At 38.5% G+C, this 21,723-nt stretch overlaps 1 protein-coding gene across 8 annotated transcripts in view; it reads left to right on the top strand.

The window, feature by feature from the left end:
- Window positions 1–21,723, top strand: part of GRIK1 (glutamate ionotropic receptor kainate type subunit 1) — a 369,367-nt gene that overhangs the window by 214,212 nt on the left and 133,432 nt on the right. For 5 of the 8 annotated variants that reach the window (XM_042956726.1, XM_042956729.1, XM_042956727.1 and 2 more), the window contains exons 2-3: window positions 13,666–13,833; window positions 17,168–17,425. The exons of 1 other annotated variant lie outside the window; for it this stretch is intronic. In XM_042956726.1, coding sequence (XP_042812660.1) covers window positions 13,666–13,833; window positions 17,168–17,425 — 426 coding nt within the window. The remainder of the gene's footprint in view (window positions 1–13,665; window positions 13,834–17,167; window positions 17,426–21,723) is intronic. 2 more of the 8 variants (XM_042956732.1, XM_042956731.1) reach the window with 1 other exon arrangement.

A 21,723-nucleotide genomic window follows, 5' to 3' on the forward strand; every position in this document is an offset into this window, starting at 1 on the left:
ATATAATCAATTACAATTATGCCTATCAATAATTCCTCAATGAGGTCCAGGAATAAAACAAAATTAGTAATAATATATGTATAAAAGATAAAACTCAACTATCAAAAAATAAAAACCCTTGCAATATCTAGGAAAATATATTAATGTGTGATTTGTTTCTGAAAACTAAAATAAAAGAAAACTAATAAATGTATGCCTATGCTCTTAGAAAGATGGGATACTTTTTTATAATTCAAAAAAAGCAAGTTACACATTTAACGATATTCCTAAAAGAATTTCAATCAGTAAATAGGCAAAAAATTTTCAAGAAAATCATATATAAGAAGAGTAATTTAGGAAGACGTGTCCATTTCCCCAGCAAGTGTTAAAGCTAGTATTAACACAATATAATGCTAGCATATGCATAGGCAGAAAGGTCAACAGGACAGAATTAGTCAGGAACCTAAATTATATACTAACTCCGTATGTGATGAACATGGTGAAACATATCCGTAGGTAATTATATACATCAGTGGGTAATTATATATATGTAGCATAATTATGTTAGCTTTTCCCCTGCTACCACATGCCAGGATAAATTTCAAATGGACTAAATAACTAATTGCGGAAAGTAAAATATCTTTTTTGAAATCCTAAGAGTAATTATGTATGTGAATATTTATCAGTTTGGTGGATAGAGTAGAAACTTCTAAACGTAACTATTCCAACAGTCTCCCAAGGCCAGATGCAGTGACTGTAACAAATCACTTCCCCCAAAACAGAGGCTTTTTTTTTGTTTCCAGAATAATCTGCATGTTTACTGCGAAATGTCTGGGTTTTTTTTTTTAATGTCAAATTGGCTTACATACAACACTCAGTGCTCATCCCAACAAGTGCCCTCCTCAATGTCCATCCCCCACCCTCAGTTTGTTCTCTGTATTTAAGAGTCTCTGTGTGTTTTCTTACTACACTGGAAATAGTGAGTTTGTTTCTGGCTCTGCTCCTCACGCCCTCCCTCTGGATCCCAGGCCAAAGGAGCAATTTTTACCTATAATATTCCAATCACTGGGACAGAGGGAAATGATAAAAAGTTCTGAAGGTCCTCCTGATGGCAGTTAAGCCCTCTGTCCACAAAGTGACATCTGTAACTTTTGCTCGCAAGTCACTGGACAGAACGAGTCACCCAGCCCCATCCAAACCCCAGATGAGGTGCAATCCTCTCATTCATCCAGAGGGAAAGATCCAACGACCACAAGTGTTTCATGTTTCAAGGGGGGAAAAATCAATATATTTGACATTATAAAACTTTAAACATTTCTCTGCCTAAGAATCTGATCAGCATTAAAAGCTGAATAATGAACTGGGAAATATTTGCAGTGAAAATGTCAAAGGCTGTAAATCCTTTTGAGTAAGAGAGTAACCTACATCCATAACAAAAACAATTATTGTCTCAAAATATAAAAAAGGCACAGGACGAGAACAAGCAATTTAAAATTACAGATATACAAATAAGTGGTAAATAAGTTTTAAAAGTTAAATTCATCCCTATTCAAAGGCATGCATATTAAAGCAATAATAAATACTTTCTGCTGCAAGCTAACTTAAAAACCATGCTGAATCTCCACAAGGTTGCAGTTCAAGTGGACATTTAGACACAGTAGATAGAAAATACTTGTACAAGTCAGCTTCCCTCCTGCATGCAGTTTAGGATTATTTAACAAAAGCTTAAATGGTCTATAATTTAGGACCTAATAAATACATTTCAAGGTGTTTTTCTTTCTCCTGGCCAAATCACAGAAAGCACAAAATGTCAATTATAACAGGATTTATAACAGTGAAGAATTAGTGGGAGGGACACCTGGGTGGCTCAGTCAGTTGAGCGGCTGACTTCCGCTCGTCACGATCTCATGGTTGGTGAGTTCGAGCCCCCCTTCGGGCTCCGTGCTAACAGCTCAGAGCCTGGAGCCTGCTTTGGATTCTATGTCTCCCCCTCTCTCTCTCAATAATAAATAAAAACGTTAAAAAAAATTTTTTTAACAGTGAAGAATTAGTAACAACTTAACAAAAGAAAAAAAAAGTGAAGTTGATTAGGTAAACCTGCTATATCCATTGAAATATTAGACAACCATGAAAAATAAGGCTTGCTAGGGGCACCTGGGTGGCTCAGTCAGTTGAGCGTCAAGCTTGGGTTCAGGTCACGATCTCGCATTTCCTGAGTTTGACACCCGCCTCAGGCTTTGTGCTGAAAGGGTGGAGCCTGCTTCCGATTCTCTGTCTCCGACTCTTTCTGCCCCTCCCCTGCTTGCACTCTCTTAAATAAACATTAAAAAATAATAATAATGAGATTTGCTTTCAGGGGGAGATGCCTTTGTGAAAATGCCAGGAGATAATAAGATAGCACCACCTTAATTACTTCAAAGACAATTCAGTTATACGAATAAAATGGAGGGAAAATCAACCAGTGTTAATAATAATTATTTCACCCCGGTGTGATTGCATTTTGTTGTTTTCTTTCAACTTTTTACACAACTTATATGTTTTTAAAACAAAATTATTTAGAGAAGAAAACAATGTTTACTCAAATACTGGATAGTGGTCTCCATCATGGGAGTTCACCGAGTACAGCATATTTAAAAATATATGTAAATGAGTAGCAAGGAGAATTTCCAGAGAGAATTTCCAGATTTTACGACTTTCAAAATACGTGGTGCATGTTTCCAAAAGTTCCTACCAGTGGTATTTGATACACAAATCCCTCTGTGGTGCAATATTAATTGTATTTTATTTTTGACCAACATCTAGCTTTCCCACGTACATGTAATAGTCAAGTTTATCTCTCTTCATCTGAGACTGAAGTGTTTCACAAAAAGATTTTCTCTGAGAAGTAATTTCCATAGAGCTTATTCATTATTTATGTCAGTGCAAACTCTGTTCATTTTATAGCATTGGATCTTAGAATGTGATTATGAGCAAATCTCGGGTTTGCTCAACTCAAATACCTTCTGGGCTAGCATACTTTAACAATAGTAATACAGAGTTTCAATTTGATACTCTTTGTTTTTAGATTTTTTTAATGTTTATTTATTTTTGAGACAGAGAGAGACAGAGCATGAGCAGGGGAGGGGCAGAGAGACAGGGAGGCACAGAAGCTAAAACAGGCTCCAGGCTCTGAGCTGTCAGCACAGAGCCCGACGCCGGGCTCGAACTCACAAACTGTGAGATCATGACCTGAGCGGAAGTCAGACGCTTAACCGACTGAGCCACTCAGGTGCCCCTCAATTTGATACTCTTTAAAGAAACAGGGTAGTAGTAAATATGTGAATGTTTAAATCAGACTCTAATTTTTTTGAGATTCTAAAACAGTATTGTTACCTCGTTCACCATTTTGTACAATTTTCAAATCAGTAAATGAAAAATTTTATTGAAAGTATTTTTTTGATATTTCAAATAAATATGCATAGATGTTAAAAAAAACTAATAGAAAATAAGAAAGAAAAAGAAAATGTAGCAAAGGACTTTGCATTTAAAAGATTTACATTAAATGTTAAGGACTTGCCTTCTGTCCACAACATATCTTTGAGATGATTGATTAAAAGCTGACTTTTTCATAAAATGCAAACCATCTTCATGCTTTGGTTATTTTTTAATGAAAAAGGAGTAAAAATTGACATTAGAAATTTAATACTAATTTTTCAAAAAGCAGCATCATAATCAGAGGGTTAATATTTCAGATCAAGAACCTAGTGTCCAACTTTTCATTACTATAATCAAATGAATGAGAAACGATGGGCCAACCAGAGTCAAATTGTTTCTTTATTGTAGGACTTCTGAGAGACTCTTCTATGTTTTTGTGCAGTGAGGATTTCCAAAAAGGAATGATGCTAAGCAATTTTTCCTAAGCAGACCTGATCATTGAACTTCCTTTTGCCTGTAGCATTTCATGGGCAACTTCTGCGCACACACATTGGTAAATAGTGCTCTGTCAGAGCTGTGAACTTCCATTTGTTCTGGCTTCAGACAACAGTTGTCATTTTTAACAGCAATATTTATTTCGTTTTCAGCAAGGAGAAATTTCAGCTTCAGAGATGGCAGAAATAGGGCAGAAGAAAACTAGGCAATTGTAATGAAGTGTAGAACACAGCTTCCTTAAAACTACAAGGTATGAAGTTGGCATATTCCATTCATTTAACAAGTAGAAATGAAATTTGAGCCTTTTGGTATGAATCTGTGTCATTTAAATGAGATGCTAAAAGCTCTCAACAGAGAGTAGAGTGATCACAAAATTTCACGAAAGTAAATTTGGCATGAATCCTTCAGCAATATTCCTGATTCTTGCCTGAAATCTGCTGTTGAATAGGAGATGAGCCATTCTGCTAAAGTGTTAAGGAGCTGGTGGCCCTATGACAGGTGAGCCTTTAAGGAAGGGTCAGAGCTTTGAAAGTGCTTGAGGACCATGTGCCGTAGCGGTTGGGAGACAGGGAGCAGTCACTGCTAACAAGGTAGAAAGAGGAAAGTCGGGGCATTCTCTACCACCTCACACAGCCACCCTCCTTCTCTCCATCACTCTCATAAGCTTCTCTCCCTTGGCAGAACGTACTACCTCATCAGGCAGGGTGTTAAGTCACAAAGAAGAGACTCAACTCAACTGAATGGTCATTTTGAAAGGCAATGTACTATGTCCAAATCAAGACATTTAGTCCTGGTAGAAGGCGGAGATCAATAAACATCGTCTCCACCTTCAAAGAACAGTTAGACTCTCAGCTTATGATTTTACACCAAAGTGAATTCCCCAAATATGTACTGGATTGTATGTTATCAAAAGAGAGGGAAGAGTTCACCTCTGGCTGGAAAAATCAAGAAAGACTCCACACTGGAAGGGACAAAGAGTGGGCTTCTTGTTCTGTTATGAAATAATTAACTACTGTACATAGTGTTCTTTTCTGTAATCTACCACCACGAGGCTGGGAATTCTGCTGATGGCGTAAGCCAAGTGTGTCCCTCTTTGTGTCTTCCATTGCTGCCAGCATAATCATAGCTATTAATAGATGGCCAATAATGTTGGATCAATTGAATCAAGTTGAATATTGAATATCACTAGAATAGAGTACCTTTCTTTGGCTTTGGATGTATTGTCTTTTCTTTTTTAATGTGCAACTCCAATTTATTAAGAAAAATTCCTGGCAGCATGTGCTAAACAGCCCATTATCCGTAGCTTTTCCATTAACTGGCCTTTCCCATAACCGCTAACATCTGAACCATCTCAGGAATTCCTTACTCCAAGACATATTCTCTTCCTCCTTAAAGGTCATTCCTACTGAATTCATGCAGCTCTCTTTGAGACTCAAAGAGAGTTTAGATGTGGTTGTTGTATTAGGGGGGGATGTCAAACACCATTCCCCCTCTTCAAAGGACACCAAAATCTGAAGATACTTGTAGGTTTGGGCAACAGCCAGACCATTGAGGATGGCCTTGTCCTTACCCACAGCTTTGTCCTTAATCAGGACTTCACGAAAGGTAAAATTTCAGGTGCCCCTTATCCATTCACTCTCCATTTGATCAAGGAACACGTGCTTCCCATCCAAATTCACCTAGCATGAAATCTTTACCAAGATTATATTGGTCTCCAAAAGTAAAACAAGAAGAGGTAAGCTGAGTGGGAAAGAGAGTATTATCTAAGGGAATCCTAGAATTTAAATGTATAGGCTTGAAATTAAAGGTGCAGTAAATATAGACCTATAGTAAATTGCTTATGATGTAATAAAATAGAATTATGGATATGGCAATAAAGACAGGCAATATAATACTGTATATTTAAGGAGTAGCTATCAGCAAAGGAATAGATCAAATTGCCATCTTGTTTTCTGCTGATAGCTTCTGGAATGGTTATCGTTCCACAGGAATGCAAAACAGGAATCAACACTACTGAAGCTTTCCATTTCTTGATTGCCAGCTAATAGTTTCACCCTTCTTCCCTGGATGACCTCGCAGTTTGTCACAATGGGCACACAACAGCTAGTTAAGGGGGTAAGCGAGGTTTATTAGAATATGCATAATAACATCACAGCCCTGTCATATCAAGAATAAAACAGGAAAGTGTAACAAACAAAGAAACCCAATGCGTTATATGGTACAGTTACTTGCTTTATTTGCAAAATCAAGTTAGAGAGCTAAAGATTGCTATTTGATATACTAAATAAAGTAACATTTTATGAAGGAGAAAAATACAATAATTAAAAGCATCCACTACTGAAAGTTTCTTTTTGTTATTAGTTTCCTATGGCTGCTGTAACAAATTACAAGAAAACTGTGTGGTTTAAGACCATAGAAATCCATTTTCTCACAGTTCTGGAGCCCAGAAGTTCAAAATCAAGTTTTTAACAGGATCCAACTTCTTCAGGTTCCAGGAAAGATTCAATTCCTTGCCTCCTCCAGCTTCTGGTGGCCCCAGGCAATTCCTTGGTTTCTGACTGTATCATTCCAATCTCTGCCTCTCTCCATCTACACCTGCTCTTGGGTGATGTCAACCCAGTCTTACGTCTTTAAACACCACCTAAGCATAAACTTTGGTGATGACTCCCAAATTTCTATCTCTAGACCACGTCTCTCCCACGGAATCCAGATCAGTATAGGTGACTTCCTAGTTGACATCTCCACTCAGATTTGCAACAAGAATCACACAGTAATCATGCTCCAAATCAGGCACCTGCTCTTTTCTTCATCTTGGTGAATGGCAATTTCAGGCCGAAAGCCAGATGTCATTCTTGACTCTCTTTTCACTTCTAATTGGTCAGCAAATCCTGCCAGCTCTACCTTCAATTTTTATTTAGAATTTCGCCACTTTTTGCCGTACCCCAACAACTGCTAATCTATACCAAACCATCATCGTCAGTCCCCTGCATTACCCCAGTGCCTCTGGTTAGTCACCTGATATTGTAGTGGGTTCAGTAGCAGATCTTGGCTTTTTCTCTTGCCCCTCTCCTCCCTTCAGTCTGTTCACAGTACAGAAAACAGGGTGAGCTGTAGGGACCCTGTGCCCTGTGTGTCTCCTTTGCTCTCACACAACTACTGTACTCACAACACTTCTGACATTTCTGGTCACCAAATGGGTGGTGATTTTCCCACACCAAGCAATTCTCTGTGACACCTGCTGGGTGTTCTACAGTTTATCTCAATTCTGAAACTACCTACCTGGACATAGTTTCATACTCCACAGGATAAGGGCTGAGTGCCATGAGATTGCCTTGCTACTTCAGAAACCAATAGCTAGTAGGTCCCTGGTTACCCACAATTGCTGAATAACTCAGCTGCAGATCAGAGGTTTCCATGATTTCCTCCTCCTTGGATTTGATTATTTGCTAGAGCAGCTCACAGAACTCAGGGAAACACTTACTTGCATTTGTCAGTTTATTAAAGGATATTAATGAAGAGATACACAAGGCAAGGTTTAGGAGGGTACCAAGCACAGAAGCTTCTGTTCCCATGGAGTTGGGGCATATCACCCTCTCAGGGCATGGAGGTTTTCACCACCCAGGAAGCTCTATGAACCCCATCCCTCTGAGCTTTTATGGAGGCTTCATTACATAAGCATGATTGATGGACTTCTTGGCCATTGGCAGTTGGTTCCACCTCTAGGTCCTCTCCCCTCCCTGGAGGTCAGGGGGTGGAACTAAAAGTCCCAACCCTCTAATCATAGGATTGGTTCTCTGGGCAATCAGCCCCCATTCTTAGGTGGAGCCCTCAAATCACATTACCAGCATGACAAAAGACAACTTCATTGCTCTTATCACTTAGGAAATTCCAATGGTTTTAGGAGCTCTGCACCAAAAAGGGGGATGAAGACCAACATATATGTCTTATTATAAATCACAACGGCACATAGGGAGATCCTCTTGAAATGTCATTTGTCTACTCAAAACTCTCCAGTAGCTTCCCATCTCACTCAGAATAAAATCCAGGTCCTATTACGGCCCATAAACCCTTTATGATTGGCCCTAATCCACCCCGTCGCTGCCCTCTGCTCATCTTCTATCAGTCCAGACCCGACCCAGCTCACCGTCTTTCATCCTCACTGCTCCTCAAAATTAACACCAGGCAGCTCCTACCATAGAACATTTTGTTCCCTCTGACTGGAATGCTCTTCTTTCAATGTCTTAGGTTCTTACTTAGAAGTTGTCCTCTTTGTGAGATCTTTCCTGGCCTCCTACCCTAACATGTCAGTGCCTTTCTTCCCATTCATGATCAGCTCCCCTTCTGGCATGTAAGCTCCAAAAGTCAGATTTCTTTCTTTCTTTCTTTCTTTCTTTCTTTCTTTCTTTCTTTCTTTCTTTTTTTTTTTTTTACTGCTGTATTCCCAGTGCCAAGTACAGTGTCTGACTCATAGGAAGCTAAGCATTTCATAAATAAATAATTAAATAGTGAATGAATCAGTAAATGAAAAAAATGAGTTCTTCAGCAGAGTCATAGACATGGCATATACAATCAGTTGAAGTCGAAAAAAAAGAACTTAAATATATGAGGATGTAATTTTGTTACATTTCTGAATGATATTACTGTACATGTATTATTGGAAGACATTTACCATTACAGGGTAAGTCAAGTCAGAACAATATATTCCTTTTATGGGAATGAGATTCAATGTTATTATTTCAATGGGGTTTTTTCTTTTCTTTTCTTTTCATCATCAAGCAAGATGAATTCCCTAGCACAATGTAGCTTTGCTTTTCTTAAATTCCTTTTGGGAAGAAGGGGCAAATCTCATACTGCCCACTCATCATCCAGCACAGGCTCTACTTAGAGGGAGCAGGTGTGGAAACAATAGACAAGGGTAGAACTGCTTTTCTTTAAGATATGTGCCTGTAAAAGGGGCCTCCTTTTCTACCACGTTATACCCACACTGACGTTAACTGTGTTAACTCCCTGCTTTGTGGAAAGCTAGTGACCACCCAGTTTTTTTGTCAGGGCTAAACACAGTTCTCACCTGGAAAAAAAACATACACACTCCAGAGTAGGACCAAATAAATGCTCATTAACTGAATTACAATGTTGTAGGCATAGAGTTAGAGGGAAGGGTCTTTGGATGAAGGTGGTGATTTGAAGGAACATTAGGAAGCAGATTATTAAGTATCCCTGTAACCTAAAAAAATCAACCAATCAATCAATCAAGCAATGGGACCTAGAGCCAAACTGGGTCTTTTTCAAATACAGACAATTTCTGGACTCCATCCCATAACATTATGATTCTGCACAAATGGGATAGGGGCTAGGAAAAATGTGGAAACCATTGTTTACCTTAGGTATCATTGCAAACAGGACAGCAGTCAGTCTTAACCTTGACTAAGTACTGCCTCTTCCCTAAAATGATCATGTTTTTTGACCCAACAATCGGTGAGTTTGTGATTAAAACCAATTCTCTTGGAAGTCTAGACAGAATTACGTGACACAAACCACAAGCTCTTACTTGGCCTTCTTAAAGGCAGCCTGTTATCTGTGCAGGATGTAGTCATCTCTCGTTTCCATCTGTGTCCATTTGGTCACAAAACAAAACCACCTGTCTTAGCCTGGACTTGTTGATGCAGGAATCTACCCAACAGAGACAGAAACACACCTGTGGTGATGAAACTCTGCTGCCTAAATCCGTATTGAGATTTCAAGTGAGTTTTTCTCTGCTTACCTTAAACCACTGTACCAAATTTAGAACCCTATTGGAAGATAATTTTACATGCACAGATGTGATTTCCACTATAATTGTCCAGTTTTGATTTCAAAGCCCTTGGGGTAAAAAGTAAAGATGTATATCTTAGCTTGGGTTGCCATGACAATATCACAGACTTGGTGGCTTAAACAACAAACACTTATTTCTCATAGTTCTGGAGTCTGGGAAGTGTAAGTCAAGACATCAACAGAGCTGGTGTCTTTGAGGACATGTTTCCTGGCTTGTAGACAGCTGCCTTCTCTTCTGTCTTCACATGGATGGGTGAAACAGAGAAACTGAGAGGGAGAGAGAGAGACTGACCTTGACAGAAAAGGGCAAGGGGGAGGGCCAAAGGGAGGGGAAGAACAGAGAAGGAAGAGGAACAGAGGAAAGACCCAGGTAGGAGTTCCTCCTGTTGAAACCAGGAGATCCAAGCGTACAGATGACTGAGGCCAGAAACTGACTACATACAGAACCCCAAAGACTTGAAATATCTCATTGACAACCCCACACCCACAAATTAGAAAAATAATCATGGGGCGCCAGGGTGGCTCGGTCGGTTGAGCGTCCGACTTCGGCTCAGGTCATGATCTCACGGTTTGTGGGTTTGAGCCCCGCGTCAGGCTCTGTGCTGACAGCTCAGAGCCTGGAGCCTGCTTCAAATTCTGTGTCTTCCTCTCTCTCTCTCTGCTCTTCCCCTGCTCACATTCTGTCAATCACTCTCTCGAAAAATAAATAAACACTATTGTTTTTAAATCATGCATGAGTCCCTTGGTGTGTGTCCCTCTACTCTATCAAAGACTCTGAGGTTCAGTTTTGTCAAATCTGAAACTATGAGGAAATGGTGAATGCTTAAAAGTCTGCTTCCTTAGGAGGAACTGGAATAGTGCCCATCAATGACTGTCCTGTCTCTATCAGATTGTACTTTCCTGGTACTTCCTCAGCCCTCTATATGCCTTACTTCACTGCAGGGTTTTGGTGTTCAGCAGCAGCCCTTCCTAAGGGAAAAAGGAGAGTGTGGTGGGATGTCGAGCTAATGGCATTTGTAACGCTTGTTTGGTGCCAGAATGAAAGAGAATTGCCCCCAAAATGACAAAACAGAGTTCACCTACTCACCACATAAGCACATAATAAAAACACTTGTCATTATCTTAAACTCAGGGACGTTCAGCTTTATGTAAAAGCCAACTATATACCAAAGGAACAATTTTGAGGTGAGTAGGCAGTTTTACAACAATTTCTAATTCCTCTTTATCCACATGTAATAATACTAACTTATTTCTGGGGAATGATTGAGTTTTCAGGGCACCATCCATGCGTTATAACATTCCGTACACAGAGAAATCCTCTAAGGTAAGAAAAGAAGCATTATTAAACCACACTTGGAGATGAAGGACATCAGAAATAAATTGACAAAGTGAGAATACATATGTATAACACTATGTATTATAATGTATAGAAATCAATTATGTACAGTTCTATATAGAGAATATATATATTCTCTATTACATTGCCCTATGTGTGCATAGATTGGAGAATCCAGCACCTGAGTTTGTCACAGAAAAGGCTTAGAGAACTTGAATACGCTAGGAAAAGTGTGCGATCTCTCATTTCACTTTTTCATATATAAAAACAGAAATGCTACCTCACATATGGCATGTTATAAGGCTTAAATGAAATATTACCAAGGAGCTATTTCATGGTAACTTTCTTCCCAATATTTAAGATTCTTTCTCAAAAAAGAAGTGGGTGGACCAAGGTCCAAAATTCAGAATTTCTGATTCCCATTCTGGTATGTATTCCCTCTACCAGCCTGCTTATGCAAATAAGTGATGCTTACATTTGAGCCAATGACTGATCTTTCTCCTAAATAGTTATAGGCTGAACATTTTAAGTTACTTTTCGTCTCCATAAGAATGGTGATTCTGTATAAGACACATTTTCTCTTCCTAAGGGTTTTCACCACGTGCTCGAAGAGATAGACATTTAAAAAAAATGCTAATAATTACTGTGGAAGCCCTAACACCACACAGTTTCTGAACTTAAGTCTGGGTCATTCTAATTGTGGGTCAGCTTCATATCTGTCTTCTTCTATTATCCGAGCTTACCATTGCACTATGGAGAATCCACTTAGCAGTCTGAGAGAACTAAAAGCTTGCCCACCTGCCTCAGCATTGTCTGAGAGAAGAAAAACAAATACATAGATAAGGTCACTTAAGAGCAAAAATTTTCCTAACATTGACTTCAGAATAAGTGTCCAGTAAGAATCTGTAGGTAAAGGTTAACATGATCTCATACCATGGTCACACAGTGCTCAACTTTGGTTTCTCAGAGAACAGGGAAATGATCTCTAGAAGAATATCTCCTATCATCAGTCTAAAACCCAGAGACATTGTCAAAGGAAGCCAAAGTAATTTCGTATGAACCTTCTCAGCTTTTGCAACCTGACATTGTAATTTGTTATTTAATACAGAAAATCAAGTGAGCAGGAAATTGCAAAATAATAATTAATTTTATAATTAATAAGTTATAATAATTTATAGTATTTATAATAATAAATATTATAGATGTGTATTTGTTTACAGTTCTTTCAAAATAAAGTCAGAGTAATTTCTTTAAATTGCAGTTTGCCAATTAGAGTTCTTTTTATAAGGATACACATAAATCATACAGTTGCTTGTGATGGTTATTTGAGATTTTCAACTTTAGATTTTTCTTTCCTTTCCTTTTCTTTTCCTTTGCCTTTTCTTTTCTTTTTTTTTTCCTTTTCTTCCTTTCCTTTCCCTTCTTTTCCTTTCCTTTCCTTTTCCTTTTCCTTATCTTCTTTCTTTCCCATATTTTCTTCCTTCCTTCCTTCCTTCCTTCCTTCCTTCTTTCCCTTTCTTTCTTTCTTTCTTTCTTTCTTTCTTTCTTTTGATTGCAGAGAGAACTTGAAGTGTTTGCAAATCAATCTGGCATAACCAACTTTGGAAAAAACCTGCAACTTACCCTCAGTAAGAGGTCCCTCAATGGTTAGACCCAGTTATAAGTATTCAGCATTTCGTGGAACCCAGTTAATGCTTTATTCAAGGGAAATTAGGAGTATTGGTCAATCAAGGAATAAGTTAAGTAGAGGTCAGTTAAGAGAGACTCTACTGTGTGTCTTGTGTCTATTAAAAAAATTAAGAATGTACAGTTAAAAATACTCCAATTACATCTACTAATACCACCATGTCAAGCAAAGTCAGAGATGAATTCTCCCACGAGGCTTTAAGCACTGATATTTCATATTGCCACCTGTGAGGAGATCCTCATGTTTGAGATATCAAAGATTTGGTGCATATTCTCTGTTAGGGGAAAAGCATATTTCTCTAGAGATGGGATGTAGGCTTGCTTTGGGGCCAGACCAAACAGATTCTCAAAACAAAACAAACAACAGTTCTTTTAATCTGCCTGTGCACTTCGGAAAGTGCTAGAATATGACCTCAGAATTTTGAGTGATAAGAAAAGAAGAAATGCTTTTACTTTGAAAATTTTAAGTGTATGTATGTCTCGTTTTGACCCCACTCAACTCTCTGAATGATCTATCTAGAGTCTAAAAGGTCTGCTTTTGAATCAAAAGAGCTTCATTCTGAAGAGGGATGGTCCTTACCAGATACAGCTCAAATTATGTTTAGGTCAACCACGGTGTGACTCATGTCCGAACTGTGGAAAATCACTTTCCACCATGTTGTCAGTTATGCTTGACGTGGTATTAAATATTTGGAATATGTTGGCCATCTGAGAGGTAATATATAGTCCAACTTTGGATTTGAAAACCGAGGCATACATATGAAGACCTATTTCTGTGCATGTGACACATGCTGATAAACTTTTAACACTGGTTTTGGGATCTGTTCTGACCATTGCCACATTTATTTCGGAGGGCCTTTTGTCTGAATCATTAATATTCTTCTTAAAAAATACACAGGAATGATGTGACTAATGCTTCTCATGCATCTCTTTTGCTTCTGCAGGAGGGATTTTTGAAACTGTGGAAAACGAACCTGTTAATGTTGAAGAATTAGCATTCAAGTTCGCAGTCACCAGCATTAACAGAAATCGAACCCTGATGCCTAACACCACGTTAACCTATGACATCCAGAGAATTAATCTTTTTGATAGTTTTGAAGCCTCGCGGAGAGGTAACTATTTTCCCATTTTTCGAAGCTTTTTTGGGTGATGTGTCTGCTCCACAAGTCACCGTTTTTGCTACCTGTCCTTTGTCAGAGTGGACATCTTTGTGTAAATGGGTTGCAGGAAATCTCGGTCCTTGATGTCACTGTCCAGTACAATCTGAAGGATCCTAATGGATGTTGCCTAGCTCTGTTTTCTGGGCCATTCCGATTAGCTCACCCTTCAGTGCCCTCTACTCTATGATTAACTGGTTCAGCTGTGAATGGAAAATGTCAAGCTTGATCTGTTTTTCCTTCCTGAGGCTGAGATACCACCATGAAATTGTACAGCGCAGTCAAATAAAACTTTGTGGAAGGTCATATCCACCGAGCATGTGGAAATGTCCACAATGCACATAACTCACACCCTGAATTTTAACAGGTTGTAAACTACTGGGTTTACCTAGGATTTTCTCAACTTTTTTTTTTTAAAAAGTCATTTTCACAAAGTCATAAAAATATAAAAATTAAACCTAGGAGACAATCTCTGCATTTTTTTTCCCTGATTCTCTTTTTCTTCCAAGAAGGCAAGGTCCTAAAAAGTAATCTAATTTATACATGGGCTGCAAGGTTTCTGTCCTGGAAAGAGCCGTTGGGATTGCGGGGCTTGTTTAGATGTCCCCAAACACTCCTGAGACTACTCCCAAGTACAGTCACATTCAATACACTCGCAACTTGGCCTCTAACCAGGGAGCTGTTGAGACTCCATGCAGGTGGTATTGTGGACACCAAGGCCACTCGGCAACCCCCATAGGAGAAGAGGCTCTTTCCCTCATAGAGGAATGTTTTGCCAGTTAAAAACACACAAATAAATGGAATGCAATGAACACCATGTTTATGCCGATTTCCAAGGAACTAATATTGGTTGTTCCACATAGAATTAACTCAGCATCATGAGATGTGTGCACCTTACACACTCTTCTGCAGGATTCCTAGTGCTCTTTACAAACAAAAGGTAAAGTGTTTTCCTAGCAGCACAGATGAAAAACAAACAGTATAATGAGTCTTCTTCCGATCTATGGCATGACCTTAGTATAAGAACATTTTCTTTTTGAAGATGGATGGAATTGCAGATACTACATAGGTCAGCGTTACCTATGAACAAATAATAAAAGTCTATTTATACAGCTCTTCAAAGTCATCTTCACATAAATTATTTCTATGGGTTTGATCTCTCTCCTCCTCTGCCTCTCTCTGTCTCTCTGTCTCTGTCTTTTGATCTCTGTCTTTATCTCTGTCTGTGTCTCTCCGTCTCTGTCTTGCCTCTCTATCACACATGCACACACAAACATTGCTGAGCAAAAACCTTAGACAGGCAAACACATTTAACAAAGATACTTCAACCCACATAAAACTGAAAGCTTTTCTGCGGTCTCAAGTACCTGTCATACTTGTAAATTAAACACCCCCAACGCTTCTTAAAACTGGTAATTTGCTGGCAAACGGAATTCAAAAAATTGATTTTCTGTCAAGTCATATTAGCATCCCAGAGCTAAATATTAGCAGGCATCTCAATCCATCGCCCATGTTAGACAAAACAACAGTTCACACATTCTCATGCTCTCATTTTGTTACCAATGAAAACATATCCAGGAAATGAGCTTCCGTAGACAATGGCAATTTACACTTACGGCACTTAATGCAGAAAATTATATGTCTTCATATCTCATGTAGTAATTCAGTGCCAAAGAGCACAACATGAGAAAGTTTTTCCTTGTGAATGACTGTAAACATTTGCAGTACCGTAGATATTTGAAATATGGTTTTCAAAATTTTATTATTTTTTTCTCTCTAGATCCAGTCAGATCATTTTGACAAAGCCATATAACTTTTCTACTTGTTTTTATTTGTAGAACAACATTCCTATAAAAATTAACACAGTTTCATTTAAAATTTTTGTTATTACTTAATTCAAATATTTAATTATTATCTCTCGGGAGTTCCAAACTTTTTAAAATTAGCATTAAAATAATGAGATACTATAAACTTCTATATAATGCCAGCATAAATTTATATCGGCATGAAGAGAGTAGACCCTATTTTGCATGGTTGTAGAGGATAATTGGTCCCAATCTTTCTGGAAGGGAATTTGCCTAATATGTATCAAGTAATTTAATTATAGCTGAGAATCTACTCTAAAAAAGTAATGTAAACTTCAGAGAAAAATATAACAACTAAATACTATAATATTAGTTATAATAAGAAACATTAGGATCAGCTTAAAGGTTCAATACCATCAGAACAGTAAAATAAATGATGACATAGCCATGGAATCGGCTATTCTACAGGCACAAAAAAATATACTTTTGAAGACTCTGTAATGACTTGGGGGAAAGGGTGTGTTTTTAGTGTTAAATTCAGTGTTAAAGAAAGCAACGTATCAACCTATGTCTGCATAGATTCAATTTTTTATAAGTTGGAATGCCAAAATATGAAGAGGTATTATTCCAAGATGATGGAATTATAGGGTCTTTTTTTTCTCCCTGATGCTTTAAAATACTCTAAATTCTCTCAATGAGTATATAAAATCTTATAAAGAGAAAACCAAATAAATGTTATAGATTAAATTTTATACTGACTCGATTTCATTAGGCTGATGCTGAAGCAGGGAGAGGCCTGTCCTTGAGCTTGGCCCCTGGCCTCTGGTAGAGTTCCGCCCTAACCTGGTGGCCCTGACTCACTTCATGGTCTGTGGTATTAGTGGGTTGGACCACGTGGCTTCTGAGATCCCTTTAAGCTATGTTATGTTAATATTCTATAATTAAGTAGGTATCAATATCACTTACTATTCCTTAGCAGTTTTTCAATAGCCTGGAATCCCTTTCTGAGTTTTGGGAAGATGGCAACTGAAGTGCTTTGCAGCCACCCGGAGAATCTTCTGAATTCTCTGACCACATTAATATCCTCCTTGTCACCCTGCCATAGGACAATACTTCATTCACATGACATTCCCTTGGCCAGTAGCTTGTAGAGCAGCTCTGAGCCCCCGTGGGTTACGCCATGCCAGGCAAGGGATTTAGAAGTAATGGTGTGAGAACAGCCACCTATTTTTGATTGCACAGAGTTGGCCCTGTGATGTGTTGCTAATCAGTTCCACATTCAAATATCTCAATATTTTAGCATCTCGGGGATATTGGAAGTTGGATGAAGCATAATTTCTCAACATACAGATGGAGAGTGGAGAATTTCCAGTAATGAAAATAAAAAGAGGGATCATGGAAGCAAAGATGGAATTCACAGCCCTCTCTCTCTCTCCCCCCTTCCCTGCCCTCCCTCTCAACCCCTCCTCGTCTGTGGCCACCAGCCTGCGACCAGCTGGCTCTTGGTGTGGCTGCTCTCTTTGGCCCTTCCCACAGTTCCTCTGTCAGCGCTGTGCAGTCAATTTGCAATGCTCTCGAAGTTCCACACATACAGACCCGCTGGAAACACCCATCGGTGGACAACAAAGACTTGTTTTACATCAACCTGTACCCAGATTATGCAGCTATCAGCAGGGCGGTCCTGGATCTGGTCCTCTACTACAACTGGAAAACAGTGACGGTGGTGTATGAAGACAGCACAGGTAGGGGACTCACACAGGAGCCTCACCTGGCCATGTCTGGTCTGAACAAAGGGAGTCAGAGTGTTCTAGAGGCATTAACTCATCAGGTGGAGTACGTGAAAATGCTCTTTTTTATGAGGTTAATGGAGTATTCTAATTTGAGAATGCCATACGTCTCCATGTCTATCTAATTCCTGTGGATCGTTTCTGATGATCCTTCCATCATCATATTTAAGGGGATGTTTTAAAAGAAATATCACCTTATATTAAAGATGTGATTTCATTTCTCCCAACTCTCTTAAGACTGTGACCATGACTCCCTTCCTTAAATAATGCAGAGAAAGTTGGAAAATTACTACGAAGTATGCTTTCAACTTGTAAGTAACTGTGTACATGTTACCTGTTTGAAACGTTTCTAAAGGAGGTTAACGAGGAATCCAGTTAGAGGCTAACTCAGTAAAGTTGACCATTTCATGGGAAAGGGACTGAGAACCCCCAATAACAAACCCTTAATAAAGCTTGCATTGTTCCACCTGTTTATTTTAGGATCAGAACAGAAATGTGATGCTTGGAGCCCCCATCTCACTAGACACATCCTCTGATCTGCCTTCATTTTGAGTTTCTTTGGCCGGCACCTTTTCCCCTCTGTCTTCTCGTCACATTTCAAAGGGACTGAGGATCCCTTTTATTCAGTTAAATTCTGCTGGTGACTCTCCTTTGTCAAGTCTTTCTAGTTTAAAGATGTTCACCATCTCGTCCCTTTCATCTCCATTAACCCCAGCACCGTCTTCCCTGCACTCCCTGTACCTCACATCAGCTAGGATGAAGGGCCCATCATTCCTTACCCCCAACTTCATCTGAATCTTTTTTTTCTTTTTTTATTGAAGTATAGTTGACACACAGTGTTACATTGGTTTCAGGTGTGCAACATAGTGATTCGACAGGTTTATACATTATGCTGTGCTCACCACAAGTAGGTGAGCCACAAGTAGGTACCACAAGTAGGTACCGTCTGTCACCATACAACACTACTACAGTGCCATTGACTATAGTCCTTATGCCGTGTTTTTATTCCTGTGACAAGTCCGTACCTCCCAGTACTCTTCACCCATTGTCCCCATCTCCCTACTCACTCACCTCCCCTCTGGCAGCCAGCAGATTGTTCTCTGTATTTATGGGTCTGTCTGCTTTTTTGGTTTGCTCGTTTGTTCATTTGTTTTGTTTTTTAGATTCCACATATGAGTGAAATCATAGGGTATTTGTCTGTTCTGTCTGACTTATTTCACTTAGCATAATACCCTCTAGGTTCATCTGTGTTGTCACAAATCCTGTTCTTTTTTATGGTTATGTAATATTCCATTATATATACACATACACATCATCTTTATCCCATTCATCTATTAATAAATACTTGGGGTGTTTCCATATCTTAGCTATTTTAAATAAGGCTGTGATAAACAGAAGAGTGCATATATTGTTTGAATTATCATTTTCATTTGCTTTGTGTAAATACTCAGGAGTGGAATTGTTAGCTCATACATTTCTATTTTTAATTTTCTGAGGAACCTTCATACTGTTTTCCATGGTGGCTGCACCATTTATATTCCCACCAACAGTGTATGAGGGTTCCTTCTTTTCCTCATTCTCACCAGCATTTATTATTTGTTTATGTTTTTGATACTAGCAATTCTAACTGGTTTAAGGTAATGTCTCATTGTGGTTTGGACTTGAATTCCCCTGATGATGCGTGATGTTGAGCATCTTTTCATGTATCTGTTGGCCATCTGGATGTCTTCGTTGTAAAACTGTCTATTTAGGTCCTGTGCCCTCTTTTTTTAGTTATTATTGGATTACTTTTTTTTTTTTTTTTTGGTGTTGAGTTGTATAAGTTCTTTATATATTTTGGTATTGACCCCTTATAAGAGATTGCCTTTACAAATGTCCTCACCCATTCAGTAGGTTGCCTTTTTGTTTGGGTAGTGGTTTCCTTTGCTGTGCAAAAGGTTTTTATTTTGGGATAGGCCCCATAGTTTATTTTTGCTTTTGTTTCTCTCCCCTGAGGAGACGTAATATGTCTGACTCTCCTTATCTGAAGCTGGCCCCTTACTACCGGCGATCCTCCCTCTACCCCGAAGACGGTGAAGTCCCTCATTCCACATGCTCTCATTCAAATATCACTTCTTCCTTAAAGCCCCCTGGGGCCACCAGAGGGTTCAATAGCACTTCATAAATATAAGCATTATGTTACATGTTTCAATTACCTGTTTGCACATGTAGGAGAATAGGAATTCCTAAACATTGGAAGTTTATCTTATTTATTTTTATAATCTGCCACCTAACACAATTATGGCCTACAGGAAACTATTTAGGTATTACATGTACAAGGCATAATGCTGTTTATTTTCTGCATATTTTTTTCCTCCAAGGTTTAAAATTAGCTCCTTTCTTGATCTACACATTTGGTAATAAGGTTAAGAAAATTATTAGTGAAAATTAATAACGCAAAGCACTTACCAAGTTTTTAATAGTATTTCATTTTTCACTGTCCTTTTCACCAAGCACTGGCACTTACTACTTATCAGAGGATGATAGTAAGCCTCCTCTAGTTTGCACTAAATTCTGGTTGCATTTTAAGTTGCTAGATAAAAGTGACTCTTACGGTTGGAAATATGCATTTAGATATTTTCTTATACTTCATCTCATTTGAGAAAGAAGTGAAGGTAGGTTATTGGATATATAACTTACAAATATTATATTTGAAACACTCCTACAGGGAAGTATAAGCCACAGGCAGTCATATTCTTAAAGCTTCACCTGCTTGCTGGGAAGAAAGAAACGTACTATCAAAAAAATTCCAAAAGCAGATTTTAAAAACCTTGAGATAGAACATTATAATGTGTAGGGGTGGGAAAGTTTCCACTTCTTCCCTTCGAGGATCTTTGGCTGGTCAAGCAATGAAATTGACATGAGACATATGAACGGGAGAACAGCAAAGTTTAATAAGATATATACCACCTATAAGCATGGGAGAGACCCAAGAAAACAAAGTTAACTTACTGAAATGGCCTAAGCTATCATCTTAAATACCACCTTTCTCCAAAGATGAAAGATGTTGGGGGTGGGGAATCAGGTATGGGAGATTATCAAAAAAAGCACAGTGAACAAGGGCAAGATTATAATGCATGTTTAAGTCCCTGCCTTCTCTGTTGAGAAGAATTTCTAGAGATTGAGTCACCCCTCTCTTTCTGGTACAGTAAGGGAGTATCTCCCTTACAAAAAGGTTTCTTTTATACATGTAAACGTCTCTTACAAAAGGGCAACATCTACTCAGATTTCAGAGCTTCATCTGTGCCTGCTGTTTCTTAAAAATAAACGTCTTAAAAAAATCCCCATGCCAATGGGACACATTTTGCCTGGCAAATTCTGCTCCCCTTCAATTGTAAATGTAAGTATAGTCTGACCTTCCATGTTGCTTACCTTTGTAAATAGACAATCGCATGAACTAATAAAGTCATACTATTTCTCATTATGTAATACACTCAATAGTACAAATTTTTCTCACGATTTCTACCATCTCCAGCAAAGCAGAGCCATCTAGAAGGAACGCAAATTGATGAATGACATTAAAACTTTTGGATTTAAGAGCTCAACTAAAGGCATGAGCATAATATTATAGATTTCAAATTATATTTAGACAAAACCTAGTTTGTAAAAGGATAACACAGAAATTGATGTTCTAACCAACCTTCTGATTTCAGGTAAGCACCCAGAAGTGATGGGCATTTTACACAGGAGGAAACTCAATCCTTTCTATCATTTTTTTACAAGAAACTGAAATCTGGTTTTCATCCTTATTAAGTTCACCTGAGCCCGGTTGTTCAATAAATACTTGCCAAAGTTGAAAATCCCAAATGAATTTGTATGTTGCCCATTAAGTTAGAAATGACTCATGTTAAAATGATTTTACCCACAAAGAAATTAAAAATGTAAATGAATAATCAATTGAGCTATTAAATTGGAACCCAGAGAGTAAACAGGTCAACTGAGATCAATAAAAGCAGACATCTTTTGCCTTTGAGTGGGTTTAATACTGCTTGACTCAGGGTTTTGGTTGCAGTAATTATCAAGACATAAAAAGGAGAAAACTTAGTAAACCTGAAGGAAAAGAAAGGACTTAGGTGTGCCCAGCACCCGCCCTCACACCAGAATTAAGTACCCATTAAAGAACACTTTATTGGGATTTGTTTAGGAGTTTGTTAAATAGCCTGAAGCCAGCACAGATGTCTGGGGGACCAAATGGCCCATGACTCCCATTGAAG

This window comes from Panthera tigris, chromosome C2 (assembly GCF_018350195.1).
Source record: "Panthera tigris isolate Pti1 chromosome C2, P.tigris_Pti1_mat1.1, whole genome shotgun sequence".
In the NCBI taxonomy this organism is placed as follows: Eukaryota; Metazoa; Chordata; class Mammalia; order Carnivora; family Felidae; genus Panthera; species Panthera tigris.